Source organism: Podarcis bocagei (assembly GCF_964188305.1).
Source record: "Podarcis bocagei genome assembly, chromosome: 5".
In the NCBI taxonomy this organism is placed as follows: domain Eukaryota; kingdom Metazoa; phylum Chordata; class Lepidosauria; order Squamata; family Lacertidae; genus Podarcis; species Podarcis bocagei.
The window spans coordinates 32,278,710-32,304,535 of record NC_138129.1 but is presented as its reverse complement, the minus strand read 5'-3'; the positions used below and the strand labels follow the sequence as shown (position 1 = coordinate 32,304,535).

The window sequence follows — 25,826 nt, the reverse complement described above, 5'->3', positions numbered from 1 at the left end:
TACGAAGTAATTCTATCACTAGCAAGAGCTGTAAGAACCGAGGAGGAGGGCAAGGAGCTTACTGCCTGGTCTGCCATTTGGAAAGTACAGGTTAAGGCTGTGAAGTGTCTCTTGGGTCATCCTTCCCTGGCAAGCAGCCGCCAATATTCACATAGCTTACCAGTTCTGAAGATGACTGTTAGCAAGAGCTTCATCTGCCCTGAAGTACAAAAGGCGAGCTTAACTGAAAATCCTTAGCTCATCTTTCTATAAGCGGGATAGTGGGGAGCAAAATTGCTAATGTTGGGTGAGAGAGAGATGAGGAAATTGCTGGGTTAATCCAGCATCTTTTCCATCCCAATCTACGGAGACAGAGGGAGTCTCTACAGCAAGTTTATGTTCATTGAAGGAGATTTGAAAAGCTGCCCCCACAGGACGACTGGCCAAGCCCTGTTCCCATGGCACTTGCAGTGTCAGTGCAGAAGGGGACTTGTCCCCCCCCCCCAACACACTTTGGGTTAGGAAAGTGCCCAAACTTCCAGGTCTCGGATGAGGAATTCCTCTTTGGGAGATAACGTCTCATTGTTGAATGTCTCGCAAGGCTGACTTCCTCCATGGTTCAGGTCTCCATCTAGCCACAATCCAAATTTGCCACTGCAAATAAGGGGAAAGGCAAAACATGGCATTAACTTTCTGCAGAATGAGGAACACATAAGATCCATAAGAAATACAGTGTGGTTTGGCTCATTTGAGTCAACAGCTCTGTAGGTATCTCACATGCACCTGCTTTCTGCTGCCTGGGCTGATTGAAGAAGGGATGGTCAATGGTTCTACCTTGTAGTGGGAGCCAGATTAGAGGGCTCACTGCTTCCTTTCTACTCAAATTCTTTCCCCTGTTCTGAAAGGGTTTACAATGAGCTCACCATTTTGCCGCAGTTTCTATTTATACATTTAGATGCTTTGGAACTATATACAGCCAAACTGGTTTTCCACTGCAATGATTAACCATCTTTTTCCAACATGTATACAAAAGAGTCCACAGTAACTTGGAAGATCTTGACGCAGAGCAAGATGATAATGTGTACTAAATAAAGCTAGACAGCTATGTCCACTCAAAGGACACACACAAGAATACCATTGGGCTTTTTGTAGCCGGTATCTCAAATCATAATGACTGAAGAAGTACAGGAGAGAGGAATCTTCAGTTTGATGTCATGAAACCTAGAAATAAGTGAGGGGTGGATAGTGGTAAATTTAAAAGAGAAAAAAGTAAAAATACTTTTCATCATGGCTCACATTCTGAGGGATAACCTGTTCTAGATGAACTGTGATTGCATTTGTTTTACTTGTACCACTGATTCAGTCAGGCTCCAGAAAGGGCTGCTGACGGCGAGACCATCATCAAAAGTTAATAATCTGACTGGGATTGCATTGTAGCACCTCTTCCCTTCACAACAAATCCATTCCCCCCCCCCCCACTAACATCTTTCACAGTCACATACCTGCCTCCACCAATTGCTAGGGAGTCTGCATCTCCTTTCATGAAGAAGGTGTTTTTACCTGTCCACTTAAATACCTGGAGAGTAAGGAGAGAAAAAACATGGTTGAGAGAAGCATCTTGGGAATAAAAGACACAGCTGTACAACTAGCGAAAACAATCATTATTTTGTTTTCCAATGCTTACTTGAAACCTTTATATTCTGGTTCAGTTGGCAGCATTTTGAACGTTGTGTCAGCACCCCACCCCTTAAACTCTTGCGGACTACTTGTGAAGTTTGACTCAGAAGTAAAATGAGAAGCCAGAATTGCAATGTAATACACAAGCTCCCTATCAGGGCAATTGTCTGCATTACATTCTGGTGTAAGTCTCATTGAGTTCAGTAGAATTTACTGCCAAGTATTTATTGGTAGGGGTCGCTTACCACTTCCTACCATGTATTCTTCCACGCTCACCCTTGTTTCTGGAACAGTCATCTTTTCATACACTCACTCTCTCTATATATATTGGAGAATCCACACGGTATTGTCAAATGGTTGCTTGCAGTCCAGCATCTTTTGTGTTGATCTTCCATGTTTTATTATAACTGAATTGTGTGTGTGTGTGTGTGTGTGTGTGTGTGTGTGTGTGTGTAAAACAATTGAAGTATCACCTTGACTGTTAATGCCCCATTTCAGATCTCGGGTAACTTTAAACAAGCATGTCCCCTTTGCAAGTAAAACCATTTATAGTAAGAATAGGGTTGGTCCTATAAATGTCTATCTCGGGTATCAAAGGCCAGGATAGAAAGGATGGGGGAAGGCTGATTTATTAGACCAGGCATGTCCAGCTCCCAAGAGACTGATTTACTCCCAGTATAAAAAAAAAAATCTGGCAGTGATTTTATTGTCATTATTTTATTGTCAGTGACCCATTGTCATTGGAGGGGGGAGGAGCGTGGGGTGGTGGTGGATTACTTAGAGCTGTTGAGCTTTTTAGGGGGAGGATTGCACAGAGTTTTTCAGCTTTTTCCCTGTAACATTTTGTACATGATAAGGATCTACCAGGATCAGATGGGGATCTACTGGTAGATCACGATCTACTGGTTGGACATCCCTGTACTAGACCAATTGCCAAATGGTGCATACTGGAAACTTTGTAGGTATACCACTTTAAGCCTGTGGCAAGTCAGTGACAGGCAACATTTGTATAATTGGTAATAACTCCAAATACTGTTAACACACACCGATAACCTTCATACTTGGGGGGTGATATCCCTTCAATCACCTTAAGTTGTGGGGTGAAGGAAAAGAGAAATGTTTCTCCATTGCCGTAGAAGCAGCTGCTGACATGGATGGCTGTAGAAGAAAAGGCTCCAAATATCTGAAAAGATGCAAGAGAGATGTGTTGTAACTTGCAAGTAGCAGGAAGGCCATTTAGAGTAGGCAGCGAACTGAACCCAACCAGACAGCCCCCCTCTGCTAGATTTGATAAGTCTGGCCTGTTTCAGAGCTTACCTGGCCTTCAGTGTCTCTGATAATCAACAACACTGGAGAGGCTAAATCACTCATGCTTCGGTACATAGTCTTCAGGCTAAATCCATCCCTTGCTGTACAGTAGATGAGGTTCCATGGGTGTCCAGTCACTCGTAGAGGGAGGTGTGGTGCAAGCTAAAAGGTATCACATACAGATGGTCACTTCTTTCCTTACCTCCATCTACCCTGAGGCCTTAAATATGTTATTGGACTGTGTGTCTCATCATCCCTACCCATTGGCCAAACTGGCTGGGGTGAATGGGAGTCCGTCAACCTCTGGACACCCACAAAGTTCACACCCTTGCCTTAAACCTATCCAACATAGGAATGTATCTTAAGTTATTCCAGTAGATCTGTGGGGAACCTTTGGCCCGCCAAATGTTGCTGTACTACAACTCCCATCAGACCCACCAAGCAGGCCCAATAGTCAAAGATAATGGGAGTTGTAGTTTAGCAACATCTGGAGGGCTAAAGGTTTACCACACCTGCACTAGCTCATCAGTCTATCTTCTGCTTAGTAGTTCTGGTCACAGGTCATACACCCTAAGTCAGTGGTTTCCAACTGGTGGTCTATGAACCCCAGGGAGTCCACATAACCCACCAAGCAGGGTCATGGCACATACCCATCAACTGTCCAGCACATCTCATTTTGTCCAGCACATCTCGTGTGGGTCATGTAACTCACACAGGAGTGCTGCCCAGAAGATGCACATCCCAGTTTTGCGCTGGGACAAGTTGGAGAATATGGTGGCACCAATCACAAAAAACATTTTCAAAAGTAGGGGGTCCATGGCTTGGCTTTTGAAAAACAGGAGGCCCACAGTCCTTAGCTAATTGGGAACCACTGCCCTAAGTTATTGGCCCCATTTACAATCTTTGCATTCACATGTGAATATTAAGCCTGTGGAAATAACTTTTTTGAGACTGTCCTGGAGAATTTCACTTCTTTGCACTTGTTCCTTGTAAATGGGGCCAAGGGTCTCGTGCGCCTTGTAGAGACGTGGCTTCAGCAGACCTTCCTGCTTCCTTCCTGCCTAAAGCTTGCTTTCCCGGTTAACAGAGGTCAGCAATGCTCCAATAATGTGTGCCTTAGCTAAGGACAATGTGTGGAAGTGATGTATAAGGGCAAAGGGCTCACCCAGGGGAGTCACTGTGATAGCAATTTTCTTTAATGACTGCTGCTGAGTCACAGTATGAAGGGTGCTCACCTTCTGGATTTCTTCTATGTGCAGGATGTTGCTTTGCCCATTTAGCACAGGCTCATGAAATTCTGTGCTTGTCCAGACTGGGTTCTCTGGTTCAGTAGACTCCTCAGGTTCTGAAGACAGGGCTTCTTCCAGCAGGTTGGGCTGATAAAAGGACACACACTGTTAAATGGGAAATGAATAAGGCAACAACTAAGTTGCAGAATCTTCCCCAGTATGTAGTCTGTTGCGTCACTAGAAGGATACTCCTCAGAGAGAACTATAAAGGCAAAAAGATGAAGCAAAGTGAATTGCAGAAGGCAATCAGTCTACCCTTCCCTCTAGTCTCATGGGACTGCTAAAAGCTTAGTCTTATAATTAATAGCACAGCAGTATGTAGGCCACAATAAAGCAATATTTTAATCTCAGGAACATCAGTTTAATGAACCAGCCACTCCTCCCCTTCATCCTTTGTTCCAGCGGGTGTCTTCAGAGGGTGAGACTAGAAAAAGGGCAGATTGTCTTCTGTAATTCATTTAAAGCCTTAGCAGTCCAGATGTTGTTGGACTCCAGCCCCTTTCAGACAGCATGGCCAGAGATAATGAGAATTGCAGTCCAACAACATCTGGAGGGCTACAAGTTCTCCATTCTTGATACAAAGCTCTATTAGTGCATCTCTAGGGCAGGTCAGAAAGCAACTCGGCTACCCTGCAATTGTCAACTATGTAAATGTGGAGCCTTGACTCTGTTAATGAAAATACACCATAGTAAAATGACAGTTTGCTCTTTGCTGTGCTATTTCCCCTCCTCCGACATTAAATATTGCAATTGCAAGAGAAGAAACTAGATTCAGTACACATTTAAAGCTGAATTTATGAAATTTGTACTTTCCAAAACAATATGCAACCTGAAACAAAATCATCCTTCAGAATTTTGCAATGCAGTACGCCAACCAAATAATGTTTACAAAAATGCATATATTAAGGGAAAGTGTGCAAAAATAAATAAATGAAGATGGTAGTTAAAATCGCATGTAACAATGCATTTTATTAAGGAAACTTGCTTACAGAAATGTGTACCTTAGTAAAAACTGCATTTAATAAATTGATCATTAGCAGAAATTCACATTAAAATGCTGCCGAATTTCTGTGAGGATTAAAAAACAAAACAAAAAACAAACTGCTGAAAAATTCAGGGAAATGAATGTAAGATTGGAAAAATGAGAATCAAAAATGACAGATTTTTCTATCCCTATTCAGGAGGGGTGAACCTTTTTCCCAGCTTTAGTACAAAGTGGTTCGCCTGAGGGCTGCTGCACATTATCATAGCCAATACAGTGGTACCTCGGGTTAAGAGCTTAATTCATCCCGGAGGTCCGTTCTTAACCTGAAACTGTTCTTAACCTAAAGCACCACTTTAGCTAATGGGGCCTGCTGCTGCGCCGCCGGAGCACAATTTCTGTTCTCATCCTGAAGCAAAGTTCTTAACCTGAGGTAATATTTCTGGGTTAGCGGAGTCTGTAACCCGAAGCATATGTAACCTGAAGTGTATGTAACCCAAGGTACCACTGTACTGTACTAATGTCCAGGAAATAAATTCTGTGCGTAGATCATAAAAGTACAATGATCCTGCACGACATCTGTGTACTCAAGCTACTGTCCTAGAAACACATGTAGAGAGGCCTCAAAATCCTATTAGCATGTGCATATGCTATCGTATCTCATCTGCACAGAAGCAAAAACTGTATGCTTTTAAAATCTTTATCTGAAGGTTATCTGGTAAGTTATCCCTATTTGCTTCTATTGCCCTCACTCAGACTGAAGATGAGGGTGTAGGAAGATAATGGTGGGATATGTTTGTAGATACCCTTTCTGGGCCAAATAATAACTGCAACATACCCATCTCAGTATGAAAATGCAATGCATTGGGCAAAAACCACAAAGCCCAGTATCAGCACTGCTCTTTGTCCTCTGCTTCACTTTTATCAATATAACTTTCCCTTGTGCTTCCTCAATTACACATACTTTCTCTTATCAACCTGCTTGCGGAAATATACCACCCACTTCTGTAGAAATCCTACATTCTTGCTACCTTCCTTTCTTTTGGGCTTGCCACCCATCTGAATATATATTTGCTTAAGTCACTTCAAGGATATGAATATTAAAAACTGTCTACCAAATAGCCCGAGGAGCTGAGCTTAAAAGCAAAACTTGAGGTTGAAGGCAAAATCAAGGTGATGGCAACCTCCACCAAACATGATGCTTTTTTCATCAAATTAATCAATTAAACCCGCTTTGGACAAATGGTATGGAATGATTCTGTCTGGGATTGCCTGGTAGCACTATCTTGACCACATAAACAATGGCACTCTCAGCCCAAACATCTGAAATACAAGTATGCTGCTCTGCACCAAAAGAAAGGAGGGAGGGAATTTAAATTCCTCAGTAACACGTTGTCTACTAAAGCAAACATATCTCTGTGCTGCCTGGTTTTGAGGTTGACTGACCAGTGTTTCCGTTTTCCATTAGGATATACGTATACCTTTTTGGACCTAGGAACCCAGTAGCACTAAACTCTTAACAGGCTCCCATGATGCCAGATGGTTTCAGGGAGGGGGACATAGTACAGTGAGGATGGCTTGCAGTTTCACTTCCTAGAGTTCTAGACCTGGAAGGGATCTTGGAGGTCATCTCATCTAACCTCTTGTTCAATCTGTCTTGCTTCTCTGCAATTTGACCATCCAGGCTCCATGGTAGGAGACCACCTCCTGAGGCAGTCTGCTCAACTGTTACCACTAGGAAGCTTCCACTAACGTTTAGTTGAAATGAACTTTATGCCCTGCAGTTTGCACCCATTTGTTCTTGCCCTGCCCTTTGGAGCAACTCCCTCCTCTATCCTTCCCTATCCCGACCCAAGAAGCAAGGACTGCCGTACATACCAGACGAGTGTAGCGACAGCGTGGAGTTTTCATGTTTTCTGTGATCATCCAAAGCACGACCACGGCAGCCGTGCCGTTTCCTGGCAGCGAGTCGAAGAGGGGAGAGCAGGTGTCTGCCAATTGCCTGTGGAGAACACACCCTCATTCATAAACAGCATGTACTTTATTCTCTCTCAGTAAGCAGGTTCTTCTATTGCTATACAGCTATTGTCACCTGAGATCTCACTATGAAACCCTGTGGCACACAGCCTTTTCCAGTTATCTAGTGATCTGTAGTGAGGGAACTTGTGGCCCTCCAGATAATTGCTCTTATTAGTTTATTAATTTATGTCTCAGCATTCATATAAATTTAAAGGCAATTTATAATTATACAATAGAAACAACCAAAATAGGTTTGAAAACAATACCAAAAAAATTCAGAAGATTGGTTTTAAAATAATACATATAAAAGATGCAAGGCCAAAGACCTTCCAGTTGGAAAAACTTGTCAAAACGAAATTGTTTCCAGAAACTACAAACAGTGGCTGCCTGTCATCTCATTCTCAACTGGGATGGTGTTCTACAAAATATGGCAACCACATTGAGAATGCTGCTCTGAGAAGCTGTGGAACAGGCTTGTGATAATATAGGGGCTTCAAGCAGAAACACTCCTGCAGAATCACCACCACCACAATTACCAGTATATGCTTGGTCCTGAGGTGTATAGAACTTTATTAGTAAGAAATCCTTGAACTTAACCAAATAGCAGATTGGCAGATCTTGGAGTAAACTCTCATCATTCCTGACCACTGCTCATGCTGGCTGGAGCTGAAGGGAGCTGTAACCCAAAAACACCTGGAGAACTCAGATTGTCCACCCCTGTTCTATGGCTTCACAGATAAAAGTCCTAGAATTGTGGAAGTGAGAAATTGGCTCTTCATAAACTATAGCTCTGAGGAGAACTCGAGATGGTTAATGACAGGTGTATGATGAGTGTATCCTGTCTCTTTAAGAAACAGGCCTGGTCTGTAATAGAAACTGCCTTCCTTGGGTGTGGTTCCTTCCATAGTTCAGTGACAACTAGTCAGAATCTTAGTAATGTATGTAGCAAGTCCTAGCTGCTATGCTGATTTATTGACCTGTTGCTCGCAAATAAATAGTTATTGACGTTTTCCTGATTTCCTGACATTTTCCTATACATTTTCCTGTACTCTTCTGTAACCTCCATCCAAGCAAACAAGAAGTATTATCAGAGGAAGGCAGAACACATTTGAGTCAAGCCGTTCAAGGAAAGTGATGTATTGGGGTAGCAGGAAAACAAATCAGGAGGGGGCAGGCCGTTCAAACACAACTGTCCTTTATTGCTACATAAGAAGTATGAGAATTGAAATTGCACACTGGAGCTCTGCAGCATGCAAATTCTAGGGCTCAAGAGGTTCAAAAAGCATTACACTGAATCAGTGTAGTGGGCCGGGGAGAGTCCCAAAGGTCTGGAGGACTGTGTTTGGCCTCTTGGCATGAAGTTCCCCATCCTTTTTCTATAGTTTACAAGGATACTGAATCTTCTTAACACTTGTTTTTCATTAGCCACTGTGGTTCTTTGTGAAGAAGTTGAGCAAGGATGCTGTTCAGGAGCATCTGAGAATATGGGAAGATATGAGAAGTCTTGGATTGGTCTTGGACCCTTCAACTTATGACAGAGTTGCTCTCTAAAATAAAATGTGTTCCGCACAAGCATTTAACCCAGGAATATCTGGCAAGGTGCCACGGGTGTCACTATGGCAGGATTTATGAGCTGATGTCCAGGGCTCCCACTCAGCAGAATGAACAGGAAGGTTCTCAAACTCAGCAGGGGCAGTTTATCACATTGAAAGGAAGTGCAGGAAACCACATCACCATCTAAAGGCTGGGGTGGCGGCGGAGTAAGAGTCTAAAATTACCTAACTGCCCCACTGCAGGCTACACTCGAGAATGGTCCTGCTCCCCCAACATCAGGAGATGTGGCTTGTCAACTCCTAGAAGATTAGCTACTGTAGAAGTGACATGCAAAAGAAACCATGGTAACATGCAAATTAACAGGCTTTATGAGTCATGGGAATCACTGCCTTGTGGGATCAAGGCATGGGAGAGAGTTTGTAAGCCACATCCCCTAAAATTCACTTATCTACACACAGTATCATTCTAAAGTGTGCTAAAATTTTACACAGGAGATCATCCTAAGAACATCAAACGAGCCCTGCTAGACTGATCAGATCAGCCCCCTCCTTCCAACAGCAGCTAGCCAATTGCTTCCAGTTAGACCATAAGCAGAGCTTGAAGGCAGTAGACCTCCCTCACTGCCAAACCATGCATCATTCTTGTAAAATGATATGCTCTCCTCATGTTGTCTTTCCCCCTGAATTAAGAAGCCCCATATGTTTTGGCTATTTGTGGCAAGGAAAGTCCTTCAGCCCCTAGATCATACTGGTTTCCCTTTTTCTATAACTTTTGCAGCTCTATGTTATCCTTGAGATGGAGTGATCAGGGAACTCTACTGATGCTCCACCAATGAGCTGTTGCCCTTCTGCATGTTGCCCTGCCTTGGGAAGTGTGGCTATTACCCTCATGGGAAATATTTTGATTACCAGCTTTAGTTGTTTTTATCGTTCAGGCTTTGGGGAGATAACTTAAAGTTTAGGCATTAGTACTACTACCACAGCTACTATTAATATTTTTTCTCCCTGTCCTTCACTGGGTTTTTATTTATTTTATTTAACAAAATGTATATACCGCTTGAATGTAAAAACACAACCCCAAACTCTATGCAGTTTGTCAACAATATAAAAGCATTAAAATGAGCAATAGCAAAAGTTTTAAAAGGTATTTATTTAAAAGATTAGAATCAGCACTATCTAAAAATAAATAAAACACATGTAACTTCTACATTCATAATGCTGTGATTATGGTTTTAGGTTTTTGTGGATTTGGCTGTTGCAAACTACCCAGAGTTCTTGATAAATGAAGGGCAGGATAAAAATAAAATGAACAAACCAAACAAACTTACCTGCTAGCTATAGGCGACCAAGAATTCCATGCAGGTGAGTGAGTGAAGTGGTGTAAGAAAGGACCGCTACAGTAGCCTGCCTCTGAAACAGCTTGGTTCCCAGACTTGTAATGTAGAAACAGGAAGTACCCTTTTCACAACCAGCATGAAAATATTGTGAGTTGGTGGAGGCTGGGGTGGTTGCTATGGGTCACTTTGTCCTGCCTCCACCAATTCACTTGGTAGAATGCTTTTTTATTTTCTTTTTTGGACTAGCCTGCTAAGAGACTGTGGTCCTCATTTCCATGCTGCCTGTTCCACAACCACCAAAGAAGCTCAGACTACTAGCCTCTTAGCATTTACTACTACTAGCCTCTTAGCATTTATTACTACTGTTTTGCAAGCTAGTAACTTTTGTGGGTTTATCTGCACGACTGATTTTCTTTGCCAACCTGAGATGCTCCAAGCTCATGTAGGAGCATGTTTCTTTTTTTCAGAGGATAGCCACTGTTCCCAGCACACCCTCCTTCCTCCCGCAGAAACTTTTCTTCCAAATATCTGATTTTTCTTTTCCATTTCACCTATACCCCCGCCCCAGAGACGGCACAGCTACACAGTTCTATCTTATTGGAAGAAGGTTGGTAAAACTCAAATGCACTCGGCTGAAAGGACTTATTTACAAGATACTCACATTTACCTGAAGAGGGTTCTGTGGGGAGACGTCTAACAAAGCACAGCTGGGTAGGTCCCATATAAAGCAGCTGTTCTGTTGTTGCCTTGCTTAAAGCAGAGGTGTTGAGGAATCCCCTGCAAATCTCAGGGAAGCATCACTAACAATGCAGCTCTGAATAGTCACAAAGTTCATATGGACTGTGAACACATACCTGGTTCTGTCCAGTCCACCTTCCTTGTCAACTCTCTCAATCTGTGCCAGCAGACCGGTTGCTCACCTGCCACTCACAGGGTGCAAGTTCAACACATCCATCTTGAGCCAATGGGTCCCATTATTTTGGGATCAACAGTCAGGTTGCTGCAAGTGTTTCTATTTGTAACAATGATGTTGCAATGCATGTGTTGCCTGTAAACTTTCTGACACTACTTTTCTTCCTCCTAACCCACCCCTTGTGGCTGAAGTAAGTTATCACTCATCTGTAGATGATAACACAGATGTTCATTGAGTAAATCAGGCCGCAAATTGTTAAGCTTGTTGATGTGATGGAGTAAATGCCCACAGCCAGTCTCATTCAAGACCAGGAATATACACACACACAAAAATAAAGCCCTTCTTTCTAAGAAATAAATAAATCAGGCAAGTTTGTCGGTGCCACACACACACTCCTCCTCCTCTCATTGTTGAAGTTCCCAGGCAGAGATGGTGCCTATATGCCTTTAAATGCTTTGAAGCATTAAGCAAAGCTATGGCAGCTGTGCTTCTTGCCCTGTCCACTTTTGCATTCGGTAGCTAGCGGGAATCTTAATTTCTCCATGGAGACAAGTGGAGTGGATCATAGGAAAAAGTGATGGAAATACAGGGTGCAGGGTGCCTAGGATAGCCAGAGAACACCTTCCACAGATGAGCAGAAGATGCCATTTCTACAGGTGTAGCTTGTGCAAACTATCTCCCTTGCAAACCACACAACCGTTAAACGTGCAGGATAACATTAGACAAGCCTACTGGACCAGGCCAGGCCCAACTATTCCAGCATCTTGTTCTTACAGCGGCCAACCAGATGCCTTGTGGGAAACCAGCAAGCCGAACCTGAACACAGGAGTGCCATCCCCGTCCTGTGGTTTCTAGCGACTGGCATTCAGAAGCACTACAGGCTCAAGCCACAGTTTCAGAGCATATCGGCCCTGGCTAGTAGCCATCTGATAGGCTTAACTTCAAGGAATTTGTCTAATCGTCTTTCAAAGACATCTAAGTTGGAGGCCATCACTGCCTCCTGTGGGCGTGAGTTCCATAGCATAACTATGTGATCTGTCCTGAATCTTCCAACACCTGCTTCGGAGTGTGTTGCTTCTGTGATCCTCTTTTGCATCTGCCCACCCGAAGAATCGGTATAGCTTTGCTGGGTACCCTAAAATGCATTCTTTGACGCTGCTGGAAGGTAAGGATTCAAGGACATAGCTATTAGTTACACCATCTTAGCAGTGACTTCCAATTTGCTAGAAACAGAACAGGTTCATAATGCATTTTAATCTACAGAATATTGTGCACATCTAGACATAGCAGCAACACATGGAACAACTAATTCATATAAACCTATATAAGAAAAAATATACACAAACAAAGGGTTTTCCACATGGGGTGTGTCTGACAGATAGGAAGGATAACATGAGTTTTTACTTGCTTTTTTTGGCGTGTGTTTGTTGTGTGTGCTTTTACAGTTTATTATTCTATTTTGGTTTTAAACATGAAATTTTTTGTCAGCCTGTGGAAAGAGATGAGCTAAGAATGTTATAATATATATATATATATATATATATATATTAGGGTCTACCTGTTGTGGAGATGAAGATAAGGATGATAAAGCATGTGACAGATTGTAGTTATGACTATGGTCATTTACCATCCCATTTTATAATACAGTGGTACCTCAGGTTAAGAACTTAATTCATTCCGGAGGTCCATTCTTAACCTGAAACTGTTCTTAACCTGAAGCACCACTTTAGCTAATGGGGCCTCCCGCTGCTGCTGTGCCGCCGGAGCACGATTTCTGTTCTCATCCTGAAGCAAAGTTCTTAACCTGAGGTACTATTTCTGGGTTAGCAGAGTCTGTAACCTGAAGCGTATGTAACCCGAAGCGTCTGTAACCCGAGGTACTACTGTACACAGTAAGAGATGCACGTGTACCTTTCTGGGAAACTGTCCAAGGCCTTTCTATTGCTTCAAACCTATAAGGTGTTGTGGATGCACAAGGCACATAATGGGTGGTTAGCTAGAAAAGCTGAGAAAAGTCTTTGTCCAGGACTTTGGAGAACAACAGGTTCCCCACCATTGCTTTACCGGGCCTGACTCTTGGCTTGTTCTCTGGTTCTGCCTCCCAACATTGATCCTTGGCTTGACAGTCTGGTTCCTGCTTGGTGGCTGTTTACAGCTGAGCGATGATCCTTTACTTTTGCCCTTATTCAACCTTCTGCTGCTAGCGTCCAAGAAAATGCAGTAACCAGATCACCAGCTAAACTTTCAGGCTTCAGGGAGTCTGGGCTGTGCACAGTTGCCAGGAGGTTCCCTGTGATGTTTTCTTTTCCAGGGCACAGAGTCTGGGATTCTCTGTGATCCAGCTGCAGCCTCTGTTCCTGCTGACTCACTTCCAGGTGCAGGTGTGCAGAGAGCTCACCTGGGAGATTCTCAGTCTACAGAGACAGCATTTGTTTGCCTGGACACAACAACATTTGTATGCCTTGGGTAGGGGAGTGCTTCAAGGTCACTTTCAAAATATACAGTCTTGGATACAAACTCACATACAGTATATGCTTATGCTAAGGGCAACAAATAACTTGCGCTAAGGTAACCCAAATTCGAAGCCAAGAATTTGCATTTGTTTCTTTATCTTATTTGATTAAGGATGCCTACACACCCTATATTTAAAGCACTTGATTGATTGATTGATTGATTATCCACCCTTCATCCTAAGGTTCTGGGGTGGGTTACAGCAGTAAAAACAACTTTAAACGCTTTAAATTTAATGTTTTTATAATAATAATAAATTATTATTTATACCCCGCCCATCTGGCTGAGTTTCCCCAGCCACTCTGGGCAGCTCCCAATCAAATGTTAAAAACAATACAGCATTAAATATTAAAAACTTTCCTAAACAGGGCTGCCTTCAGATGTCTTTTTAAAATAGGATAGCTGTTTAAATAATAATAATTTATTCTTAAATAATAATAATTTACGGCTTTCCCCCAAAGAATCCTGGGAACTGTGAAGGGTGCTGGGAATTGTAGCTCTGTGAAGGGTAGCCCACAGTTCTCAGGATAACAGGGAAAGGCCTGTGTTTCACATTTATGAGGAGAGAATCAATATAACACTAAGGATTCAATATAACATTTTGGCTGGCCGAATGTAATGATCCCTCCTCCCCCACTGAGTATTGTTCTGGGGATTCTTCCAACCCCCAGCAGAGCCAATTTCAGGAGAGAAGATGGAGAGGAGCCATTGTTCAAGTCGAAGGGCAGGGCTTCCACTGATGTGACTCCTTAGTTGACTCTTGTTCACTGTATGTGCACAGCCTGTGTACTTTCATGGTGTGTGCACAGCTAACCGTGGCAGGTGCACATGTGGCTACAACCTTCTTGGTAGTGGCGCCCGCCCTGTGGAACACCCTTCCAGCAGATGTCAAAGTGATAAACAACTACCTGACATTCAGAAGACATCTTAAGGCAGCCCTGTTCAGGGAAGTTTTTAACGTGTGATATTTTAGTGTATTTTTGGTTTCTATGGAAGCCACCCAGAGTGTCTGGGGAGGCCCAGCCAGATGGGCGGGGTATAAATAAATTATTATTATTATTATTATTATTATTATTATTATTATTATTATTATTATTACAACCGTCTCCATGTGCTAGGACAGTGTTCAACCTTGGGTCTCCAGACATTGTTGGACTACAACTCCCATCTTCCCCAGCTCAAGCAAACATAGCTACATAGGTAGCTGCCTTACACCGAGTCTGACCGTTTGTTCATCTGATTCAGTATTGTCTACAGTGGCTCTTCAGGATTTCAGACAGGGCTCTCTCCCAGCCCTACCTGAGTCCTTCTGCATGCAAAGCGAATGCTCTACCACTGAGCTAAAGGCCTACAGTTGGGCAATTCTTTATTAGGACCAGCCCCGAAGTCACAAAAATGTGCTTAGCTGTTTAGCTCTTCAGCTCTCCAGAACTCTTCATCAGGTAAGATGTTACACAAAGCAACGGATGGTGCGATGAGGAAATACAAGTAGACAAAATAAGCTAATTGTTGTGGCCACAAGGCCAATTTGGTGAAAGCAGACATTGGTTTGCAACCTGGTATCTCTAGCGCCTAATAAGGGCTTGCAATCTCCTTCTTGGAACCGAGTCCACAAGCTCAGAGAATTTAGAATGCTTTTAAAATTAAATGCGTATTAAGAAGCTGCAGTGTAGCTCCTTGTAATTTATTATGTATTGCTTTAGTAGTTGCTTTGTCCATCATTCTAATTCAAATGGCTTTTGTTCTTTCATTCACATTGCACCAGCTTGATTATTATTGTTCTTTTATTCATACTGTGCTGCTTTGTTTATTACACTGCCCTGCCTTGATGGATTTTCTTTTATGTAATCGTTGAAGTTCATGCTATCATTTCTGTAGTTACCACTGTGAATCAATAAAACATTTTGGCTGCAGTTCTCTACTCATTTATCCAGGAGTAAGCCGCCTTGAATTCCATGGGTCTTACTTCTGAGTAGACATGTGTAGGCTTGTGCTGTCAATTAATTTCAGATACCTCCTTGAGTCTGTGAGGACCTCACCACTTGTTAAATTTTACACACTGGAGTGTAAATTTGTACTGAAATTCAATTATTGGTGACCACAGTGGCAACAGCAAGCTGCCTAGATTATATGTGCTGTGTGTTTTATGAATTGCTATAAAGTCTGTGTTCGTATAATCCAATCTTGCTCGATAGTTGATGCAGTGTGAGATAAAATAATGCAGTGAGTTTTGTGAATTAAAATGCTTATAATTCTTAGCAACACTCCAGAAAAATCATCAACACATAAGTGTATTCCATATTTTAATCAAGATTAATTTTGTTAACAGCATCACCTAAATGTATTCTGCATGCAAATTAAATACATAGGGTGATATCCACTGTTAGACATACTCAGAGTAGACCTGTTGAAATTCATGGACTTGGAAGGTTACTTAAGTCAATTGGTTTCTAGGGGTTTGTTGTGCTCTTGAGTAGGACTTAGCTGGATATTACCTATAGGAAATTTATTTATTTATTTGATTGATTGATATACTGCCCATCATCAAAAGATCTCAGGGCAGTTCACAAGATAAAATCCACCATGTGTGTTTGTACACGCATGCATATGGATAGACATGCCAGGATTCACGCTATCAAGAATCAAAGGCAAATTTTAATAACATCGTGCATGAGGTTTTAGGGGCAACATCTTGTCAATTTCGTACAGTATGGTATGGCAAAACCAGATGGGCAGTAACTCTACAATTAGCAAGCTGCCACAGCTAATCCAGATTTCCTGATGAGCACCTATATGATAAACATGTTTGCATTCACACATCTGTTGCACCAGCACTCTGCATTTGGGTTGCACATGTATGGTTTGAAAAATAGCATGTGAAGTAGCAACCCTCAGACAACGGTAAACTTAGGCCTGATTTATCCCAAAGATTGGCTTTTGCTAGATAGTCTGACTTGACCTGATTTAACACTTGCAGCAGAATGAGATGGTAGAATCCTGAGGTGATAGAGTAGGCTATACCACCTCAGCATGAGAGCCAGTGTGATGTAGTTAGAGTCCTGGACTCTGACTTGGGAGACCAGGGTTCAAATCTCCACTCAACCTTGAAGCCCAGTGGGTAACTTTGGGTCAGTCACTATCTCATAGCTGTCAAGCATCCCTTATTTGGCGGGACAGTCCCTTATCCCAGTGCCATGTCCCGCTGCTGTCCCTTATTGATGAGGCTTCATTTGGCTGCTGGCTGGGCTTTCTGCCTTTGGCTCGGAGGGGCTCAGAAGCTGAACATACCTATGCCCGGAAAATCCCTTATTTTGGCTACTGATCCCTTATTTTCGAGGCTGCTTGTTCCTTATTTTCAAATCTGTAAGTTGACAGCTATGCACTATCTCTCTGCCTAACCTATCTCACTGGGTTGTTGTAGAAGTGTGTGTACACCACTGCAAACTCCTTTGAGAAATTGTGGAATATAAATGTAGTAGTAGTAGTAATACTACCCACACCCACTGCAATCAACTTATTCTCTATCTTTACTGTCCCAGCACTTTACCATCCTATTTGAATCTTATCTACCTGAATGTGTGTAGGGCAAGTCTTTATTTCAAGCAGTCACTAGATGGCAGCATAAGAAACAATTTCGTTGCATTCTGAGACTGTTAGGCTGCTACAGTGAAACGACAACAGTTTCCAGAACCTTAAAGACCAGCACACTTATTATGTCATACTTTTTCATGGACTAGAGTCTTGCATACAATGAAATGGATTCTAGTTCATGAAGGTTATGCCCAAATAAGTGTTCGTGTATAAGGGGCCACAAGACTCTTCATTGTTTTTATAGGAATTTTGTACAGCTTGCATCTGAGTACTTGCTTTGCTTAAAGCCAATGTTTACATTGGCTGTGTTGTTCATTTGCATTACAAATGTCTTTCTTTGGCCTTTTCTTCTTCTTCTTTTTTTTAATGATATTTATTGAAAGTTTAAAATTACAGAGAATAAAAAAGAGAGAAGAAGAAGAAAAAGGAAAAGAAAAGAAAAAATAGAAATATATATATATATAATCAGAAAAACAAGGAATTAAGCAATACAAGTCAATAAAAAGAAAAAAAGAAAAATACAAAACACACAATACATCAAAACCAACAACAAAAAAGGAAAAACAAAAAATTTAAAAACAAATCCAATATTCCCAAATCTTTATCTTTCGTTAACTTGTTTCATCGACCTCCTCACACCTCCCTTTTTTGTATTCTAATTATTAATTATCTCAGCAAATCCTTTCCATCTTTCACTATATTCTATCATTAAATTACCTTAATTTATTTTAACCTTATCTTACCATAAAAAGCCCTAGAGCTTAAAACTTAAAACTTATTTATACATAATTCCTTATAGTATTTCTACTAAAGCCAAATAGTTTCATTCCAGCATTTTTCTAACACTCGTTAATTTTACACTAATTCTCTAAATGGATTTTTAAACTTTCTTCCAATCTTCATCCATCGTCTCTTCTTCCTGGTCTCGGGTTTTGTCAGTCCTTTCTATCCCTTCCATCTAGTCCATTAACCTGGTGACCTTCTATCCGAGGCTCTTAGGTCTTTTCCATGTCCCTTCTGCAGGTCTTCTTCATGTTTATACCTGCACTTTACTTTATCTTCTGCTGATCTTATTCTTAATTTTCTTCCTTTCTCACTGAGGGGTAGATCTCGGGGAGACTCCAACTTGACAATGTCTTTATCCCTTCTCGACAGGTCAGCCCACTCTCCACAGTCAGCACTGAAATCCAAAAGATATTTGAAGGCATGTTTCAAAGTCCCTCCAAAGTTAAGGGCCCCCACAACTCCAAGCTCCCCCTGGCCCACAACCAGATCCCAAAAGTCAGAACATCCCTGCATAGGGGGATCCATCCAGCTTCCCATCTCCAAACCAAACAGTACTCCATCTCTCCCAATCTGACTTTCTCCAGGTTCAGTCGTCAGAAACAACGACTTATTTTCCTGCAAGGCTGCGGCTCTCTCCATTTCTATTACTTGAGGTTCAGCAACAACCTCCTCCTTTGTCTTCTGCACAACTTGCCCTGTCAAAGCAAATTCCTGAGATGGTTCCTGAGTAGTTTCTATGTAGGTATTCACCGTTTGTCCAAAATTGCTAACTGCAACAGTCATCAAAGCCATCTTTTCATGTAGCTGTTTCAGTAAAGCGCTTGTCTTGCAAAGAGCAAGCACTAAAACTTCTTCTAGACACATTCTTGCTCAAGGTCAATGTCAGGTTCCCACGATCTTTAATCTCTGCAGCTGTAAAATTCCCCATATCGACTCCAGCAACAGTATCACAAGCTCCCTCTAGAGGAAACAATTTCTGTTTGTATCCGTCTTTTTGAAAGCAGCTCCAGCAACAAAATTACTTTCGTTTTCCAGATATTTTATTCCTTTTTATATGCAGAAGGAAACATTGGAATCAATATGTTTCTCTTTTTTAACTATCTGTCAAAAAACGTTTTATTCGCAGTCAATTAACTTCCCCAAAGCGTCTGTCTCTGACACCCTGTTCCCAGGTTCAAGACGGTGGAAATTTATCTTTCTTTACTCTCTCTCCTGCAGGTTTAAACAATCTAAGATTTCCCCCTCTTCTCCTGCTTCCAAGGGGGGTTTGGTGTTTTTAGCTGATGAGAATTTAGTCCTTTACAAATGACTTTCCAGACATTAGCTTGCAATGTCTTTGCTTCAATCTATTTACAAAAGCGGAATGCGGATTTCCTGTTTAGACCTTCCCGCTTCAGTGCCAAATTAATTCAACTTTTAAAACTCCAATTCTTCACTTTACTCACGGGTAGTTACTTTTAAATCCAATTGCCCACAGGAAAAAGTCAGCGCTCTCCGGCAACAGCTGTGCGGTTTCACTCTGTGAAAGTAGCAATCAGTTCGAAGCACCGCGCCGCTCACCCCACTTCGCTCTGGAGCCCCAAAATGGGTTTCCCCGTGAGTAGGGGAGGTGCTCTTGGTGCCCGCTGAATCCCACATTCCCAGGCTTCCTCCGCCTGGGATTTTAAAGGGGTCCCCGCCTTCGCCGCGGCGGCAAGACCCGATTCTCACGGAGCGGGTTCCTCTCGGTCAGAGGAATTCCGCCATTGCTGATGGCGCTAACCTGGAAGTCTTGCTTTGGCTTTTTTTCTTCACATAAAGAGCATGGAAGAGACTCAATGGCTCACAGCTGAAAATCCTCTGAATCTAGGCTTAACTTTGATAGTCGCATTCTAGCCTGTAACTGATATCATTGAATGTACTGCTGATTTTTTGAAGTTCAGGAGCTCATCATGACTTCTGTCTGCAGGGCCAAGGCTGATTTCAAAGGATGAGTGTGTTCCAGTTAGCACATAGTTTTGAAAAGTGCAGGTTATGTAGTTCCGCTTTTAAATGTGATCTGAATCAAATGTCCCCCCCCCCCAGCCCTAACCAGAAGGAAATAGTGAGATGTGACATACCCAGGCTGATTTTCACTTTATTTGTGTTGTCATTTGGATAGAAGCAGTGTAACGATCTGGTGGTCCTTGGTTCTGTGGCTGGTGGCAAAGGCTGATGGGCTTTCCCCCTTGTTTCTTGCAGTTCCATGGAAACTGGCAGTTGGAGCTGATTTTTTTTCTGGCAGAGGGGAAGCAAACTCCCTGCAGCTGTTTCTTCTCTGGCCAATAGTAAAGCAATTATTTTTTCATCAAGCTATGTAGTGAACCATTTATTCCAATGTTCTGCATTATGGGGTTGATTCGGGGAAAAGTTAAGTTGAAGTCCCACCTGGTTTCAATAGAAGAGAGTTAAAAACATGCTCTCTTTCTGTCTGTTTGTCTCTGTCAGTCTCTGTCTCTTCTAATGAATTCAGTACAACTTCAAAGTGTTTTAGCTGGGGCTGGACTGTGCTCAGGTGTGTCGCATGGCCAAGTTGTGGAGTGTAGGTACTGCACATATGGCATAACCTCAGTTATGAATGGTAGTGCTTGACATTTTCATTTGGATTTTTATTTTTATTTTGGTCTGGAAAAGCATACAGTGCTACAGATAAACACTTTCTTAATGAACAGCTCATAAGTTAATATATAGTGGTACCTCGGGTTAAGTACTAAATTCATTCCGGGGGTCCGTTCTTAACCTGAAACTGTTCTTATCCTGAAGCACCACTTAGCTAATGGGGCCTCCTGCTGCTGCTGCACCACCGGAGCACGATTTCTGTTCTCATCCTGAAGCAAAGTTCTTAACCTGAGGTACTATTTCTGGGTTAGCGGAGTCTGTAACCTGAAGCGTATGTAACCTGAGGTACCACTGTAATGGCATATCGTGTATATTAAGTCGTCCAGAAGATCAGGGACCAAGAACCTTGCTTAGGGGTGGTGCTTAGGGGACTTGCTTTTTATACATACCCCTAAATATGTTGTGAATCTAAGTTTGGCCTCACTGAGGGGCAGTATTTCAATATGAGTAGGAAAATGAGAGTACCCAAAAACATATTTTTGAAGAAAAAAAAGCACTGGTATGGGGATATGTCCAAGGTTGCCAAATGAAGAGCCACACAGGGTTTAGAGCCTTAGAATTTCCTTGCTTTGTTGTAACTCCAAATAATCGCCTTGCAGCATTGGAGTGAGCCGAGAATTGTGTCAGCGGGAGAGCTTATTTATGCAGTTTTGTCCCAAGAAAGGTCATTTTGCTGCTATTGCAGAATCTTTGGAAAATTGGGATTCCTGTAGAGAGAGCACTCACATGCTCCTACCCCACAGTGATGCACTATTAAAGTACTACTGTAGGATGGGCAATGGGTGTCGTGGCAATGCTACTGTGCTGGGAGGAGAAGAGAACCAGAGGAGCATTTAGGAAACATGGCTTATTTCAGGGAAGTAGTCCGTTGTATTTAAACAACTCCAGTTAAAACAGGGACCAATTTAAAAATGGCTCTTTCTCTAACGGTAAAATGATGGAAACATGAGATTTAAAGCCAAAGAACTGGAAACAATATAAATTAGGCATTGGTCCAGGAATACTTTTATGGGGCCTCCATGACAGATAACCATGTTAACCATCACCAGCTGCTCACACTAGAACAGGCAGGGAGGATGGTGGCACGTTGCAGTCTAAGCAGCGACTGTCTTGACAAAGGTGAAGCAGAGGTGGGGGCACATTAAATAAGGGTTCTGCATAAAAAATTAGAGAGAATAAGATTAGATTTAATAAGTTAGAGCTGTTGCAGCTCAGGGCCGAAAAATATGGTCAATATTTTGTGTGCATGACATGTGGGGTGTGAAGACTGAACCATCATCAATCATTTGCTCTACAGTGGTGTTCTTTAACCTATGGTCCCCAAATGTTGCCGGACTACAACTCCCATCTGTTGAATGGTCACTGTAAAATGTGAAGGTTCATTATTGTTTCACAAGTTGTGTATGTCTTTAAGAGCCAGGGCAAATAACGAGACCCAGTCTTGCAGCTGTGAAACATAGCAGGTGCTGCTAGGTTGTGTTAATTAAGCTGTGTCAGCATTTGGGCATAGTATATAAGGAGCAGCACCTAGCTCCCTCATTACCCTGGGAGGACGGGTTGGTGGTTGGGTCATGTTTGTTGTTATCATCTTTAGTGTAAAAGGAGTTTTTGTTTTGTTATTAAAACCTTGTTAAAGTTATTTTTGAGTTCCTTGTTATGCATGGTCTCCCCAGCAAGCTCTCTGCAGCGCTACTAAACTGTAAATGGCCCAGGCAGTTGAGTTAATGGTCAGGAATGTTGAGAGTTACAGTCTAATAGCATCTGAGAACCCAACACCAGGGGCGGAGCTACCTGCCCCGGTACCCGGAGTGGTGAGGGGGCGGGGCTAGCCGGCCCGCGGGGACAGGGCTAGTTGCCCACACGGTGAGCATCCTTAGCTGCTTGCTGCCCGTGCGGCAAGTGTCGGGGAGGCTGCTAGCCACCCTTGGCAGCATCATCCCTAGTGGCCCATGGCCCACGCAGCGAGCCGCCTGCACAGTGAGCGGGGGAGGTGGGGGGTGGCGGCACGGCAATGTCACCCACCTTCACGGCTGACACCCGGTGCATACCGCACTCCCCGCACCCACCTTCCTCCGCCAGTGCCCAACACTTCTCTAAGTCCGGTAGCTTGCATCATACCCTCCTTTCCCTTCTTATCACACTGTTATAAGAAGAAAATGCTCCCTTTCCCTTATGGCGTATTCCAGAGCCTGTATAGGATCCTTAAGTGGCTTCCCTATTGGTAGGAGAAAGTAACAGAGGCCAACCAGAGTATATTGAGAAGCAAAGTGGCTAGTAAGCCTGTTCGTTATTAAAGGAACTGTTGCAACAGGGTCCCCACTCACCACACACGGGAGGGAGGAGAACCCTGAACAATGATGCACAAGCCCTTATATAGGCTTTGGAAATTGCCCACCCTGTAGCCCAAGACCCAGCCCCCAACCCCTATCATACATAATACAGAAGGAGGCAGTCTACAGCAGAAATCCTGTCTGCCGGGATACTGATTGCATTGCCTGGGCAGTCTGGCCATTCTTTTGTGATGGTTAATACTGTACTGTAGCTCCTGAGTCCAGGTCACAGGCTCACCCTATTCGTGCACAAATATGCCCTTAAGACAGGAACTGCAAGCAAAAAAGACAATAAGAAGGCTTTCCCCAGTTGCCTCCCTTATTGCAGAGGTCATTGGGAGACTCAAAATGGCTTCAGGATTGCTCTCCCATACTATTTAAGACACATGGTTCATATATTTAGATATGTGTGCATTTATGAATATTCTATATTTGAGACCTTAAAATTCTTATAACAACACAATGAGAAATCAAGGGCCTCATTTCCAAGTTATGGAGAAATTTCATAGGTTCTTAAAAATATATGTAGGAAAAACATATTATTGATTCATTGATTAAATATTGTTCAGCATAGGGTCTCCATAATCTTTAATTATGCTTTGGATACAGACATGGAATCATAGACAGATACGAACAGGAAAAGAAACAGGATGTCACAGCCCTTCTGGGCCTGTCCAGCCATTTAAAGAGTGTGCTAGTTCCACTTTACTTTTGGGGAAGCAGAAGGTTTCCTAGCAAAACACTGATTAGCATCTCTGGCCTGGCTTGTCCGAGCAAGTAGCCGGGCTCCAGGCCAGGGGAAGAATGTGTGTGCTGCCCTGTGTAATTTACTGGGAGTGTCCAGCCTTTTCAGCCAGCTTGTTATTTGGAGTGTTAGAAGCACAAATGTCCTTAGGGGCAATATTGAAACGAGGGAGACCCTTTAACTCCTATTGCTATGCATGAGTATTAATTCAGCCTCCATTGTTGGAATTGTGACCCAATACAAACTTTAACCCCAGAAATTGAATAGTAGCCTATGTTGTACCCCCAAGCTCTCTGTTATCTTGCTATCCTGTTGCACATTGCACACACTTGCCCAAGGCTGCAATTTTATGCACATTGACTTGGGGACAAAACCTTCATTGAACTCAGTGGAACTTACTTCTAAGTAAGGATTCATAGGATTGTACTTTGTAAGTGCACTGATGTAATTTTCAGTAAAAGAAAGTGGGGAGAGTGACATAACCAGTAAACTATTGTGAGATTTCGTAATTCTAGTTTTCTAAAGCTGGAACATGTTATGAACTTATGAACTAATGCAGGAGTTGCCAACTTGGTGCCTATGGGTGCCAGTGTGCCTGTCAGTAACTCCTATGGCACCCCCAAAAAGTTCTCAGTAAATAATATACCCTGACAAATCAACAATATATAATAGGCAGTTTGCTCTTCGGGTTCAGTGGCCTCTTCCACAATGAATACATCCTCTTAAATGTACCTATACATCATTGGATGTTAGGATTGGACACCTGCCTCCCTTCTGTACAGAGGAGTGCTGTAAAGGTTTTTTTTTCTGTGAGCAAGTGTGGTGGTGACTGCTGTAGGTGGCTTTTTCCTCACTGAAGGGGGTCATGACTTCACCATTTTCTGTTTCTTTCTCCTTTTCTGCTCTTTAAGATGTGGCAGCCATTTTGTGCTGTGCTGTGCCATGCCACAGCCACACAGCTGCCATTTTGTGTTATGCCACAAACTCTCACAGAAGCCATTTTGTGACTGGTGCCCATGACACTTTCTCAAAATTCCAAATGTCCCCACTGGTTGGCATCTGCTTAACTAATGAAGCAAGATAGGTGTTGCTATCTTACATATTAAACAGAGAGAGAAGTTGATTTGTGTTTAAAAACAGATATGCCAAGCCTCAGGCTTTCTCAGGAGACATATTCTGCCCTGAAGTCCTCTTTCCTTAAAATTTATGATGGTATAATTCAAAACAAGAGTAAAATTTAAGAAAAGAACAGCTACTGTATATTGCTAGGGAAGCCTGTGGTGAAAATGTCTTTATTTTGAATGTTCAAGTTCATTCACCACACCCAAAGGCACCTAAAGCAGCAGAGAGTCTAAAAACCAAAACCAAATGTATGATTTTCTCATAGTCTGAAGAGCAGGCAAAAGGGTAACTGTTTACAGTTTGGACTATGGAGACCCCCTCTCCCCCCGTGCCATGTTCCATGCCAATCTGGCTCAGCCCCTTCCCCCTTTATTTACTTACTAAAATCAAGCACCCCAGAGCTAACAAAGTAATCATGTCTATTGTGGCCCTACAATTGATTTCATTGGCTTAAAAACACTTGATTCAAGAGGTGATTAGCAATACTTGAGTGTGGTTTCCTTGGATACATTAGGGGTAGCATTGTTGGGCATCTGCCAAGGCCCACACACACCTGCAGGAGACTCTCTGCCAACCTCCGGAATCTCCTGACCCTGTAGTTGCTCCTTCTTGTTGTTTCTGCCTGTTCACCTTTCTGAAAATGCAAGCAATGACAAAAATGGGGAAATAGAACAGGTTCCTTCACTTGCCCTGCTCTCCCCATCTGGATGATTGTACAGACTAGACCCACAGGGAGAGCGCAGATGAGGCCCCATATGTTTAAAATAAATTTGACTTTAAACAATAATGGCTTTCGTCCAAGAATCACAGAATTACAAGGAACCCCAAAGGCCATTTAGTCCAACCCCTGCAACGCAGGAACCCTAACTAAATCCTGGGAATTCTAGTTTGTAAAGTGTCTGTGAGGAGGAATAGGGGGTCTTGTTACAACCCTTAACGAACTATAGTTCCCAGGAATCTTTGGATGAAACTTTGGCTGCTTAAAGTGGTTTGATACTGTTTTAAGTGTATACTGCAAATTAGAGTCTAAAACTGGAGTTGCCACTG

At 42.6% G+C, this 25,826-nt stretch overlaps 1 protein-coding gene and 1 long non-coding RNA gene across 5 annotated transcripts; both read right to left on the bottom strand.

Moving 5' to 3' along the window:
* Window positions 1-356: 356 nt before the first annotated feature.
* On the bottom strand, window positions 357-9,801 carry TLDC2 (TBC/LysM-associated domain containing 2). 3 transcript variants are annotated; one of them, XM_081196699.1, is made up of 9 exons: window positions 9,033-9,801; window positions 7,948-7,999; window positions 7,852-7,910; window positions 7,114-7,237; window positions 4,200-4,358; window positions 2,974-3,126; window positions 2,744-2,839; window positions 1,482-1,555; window positions 357-633 (listed from the first exon to the last, which is right to left on the bottom strand). In XM_081196699.1, the coding sequence occupies exons 3-9, from the start codon at window positions 7,890-7,892 to the stop codon at window positions 498-500; spliced, it is 783 nt and encodes a 260-aa protein (XP_081052825.1). In that variant the 5' UTR covers window positions 7,893-7,910; window positions 7,948-7,999; window positions 9,033-9,801; the 3' UTR covers window positions 357-497. The 3 variants fall into 3 exon arrangements, with proteins under 3 accessions (XP_081052825.1, XP_081052826.1, XP_081052827.1); XM_081196700.1 differs by lacking the exons at window positions 7,852-7,910; window positions 7,948-7,999 and having other exon boundaries at window positions 9,033-9,781; XM_081196701.1 differs by lacking the exons at window positions 7,852-7,910; window positions 7,948-7,999 and having other exon boundaries at window positions 4,200-4,340; window positions 9,033-9,751.
* A 4,019-nt stretch (window positions 9,802-13,820) lies between these two features.
* Window positions 13,821-25,447, bottom strand: LOC308588378. Of its 2 annotated transcripts, XR_014008676.1 has the most exons (5): window positions 25,333-25,447; window positions 23,078-23,185; window positions 19,740-20,351; window positions 14,671-17,515; window positions 13,821-14,409 (listed from the first exon to the last, which is right to left on the bottom strand). It is a non-coding gene; the product is annotated as an uncharacterized lncRNA (long non-coding RNA). The 2 variants fall into 2 exon arrangements; XR_014008675.1 differs by having other exon boundaries at window positions 19,740-23,185.
* Window positions 25,448-25,826: the final 379 nt, after the last annotated feature.

Bases quoted from the DNA above. Each gene is read 5' to 3' on its own strand.
- TLDC2 (XM_081196699.1), bottom strand. From the start codon at position 7,892: ATGATGAGAGTTTACTCCAAGATCTGCCAATCTGCTATTTG. The intron at 4,359-7,113 runs GTATGTACGGCA...CCCATTTAACAG, and splicing joins GCTGTCGCTACACTCGTCTG to TGTGTGTCCTTTTATCAGCC. The intron at 1,556-2,743 runs GTGATTGAAGGG...CTTACTCTCCAG, and splicing joins CCTTCACCCCACAACTTAAG to GTATTTAAGTGGACAGGTAA.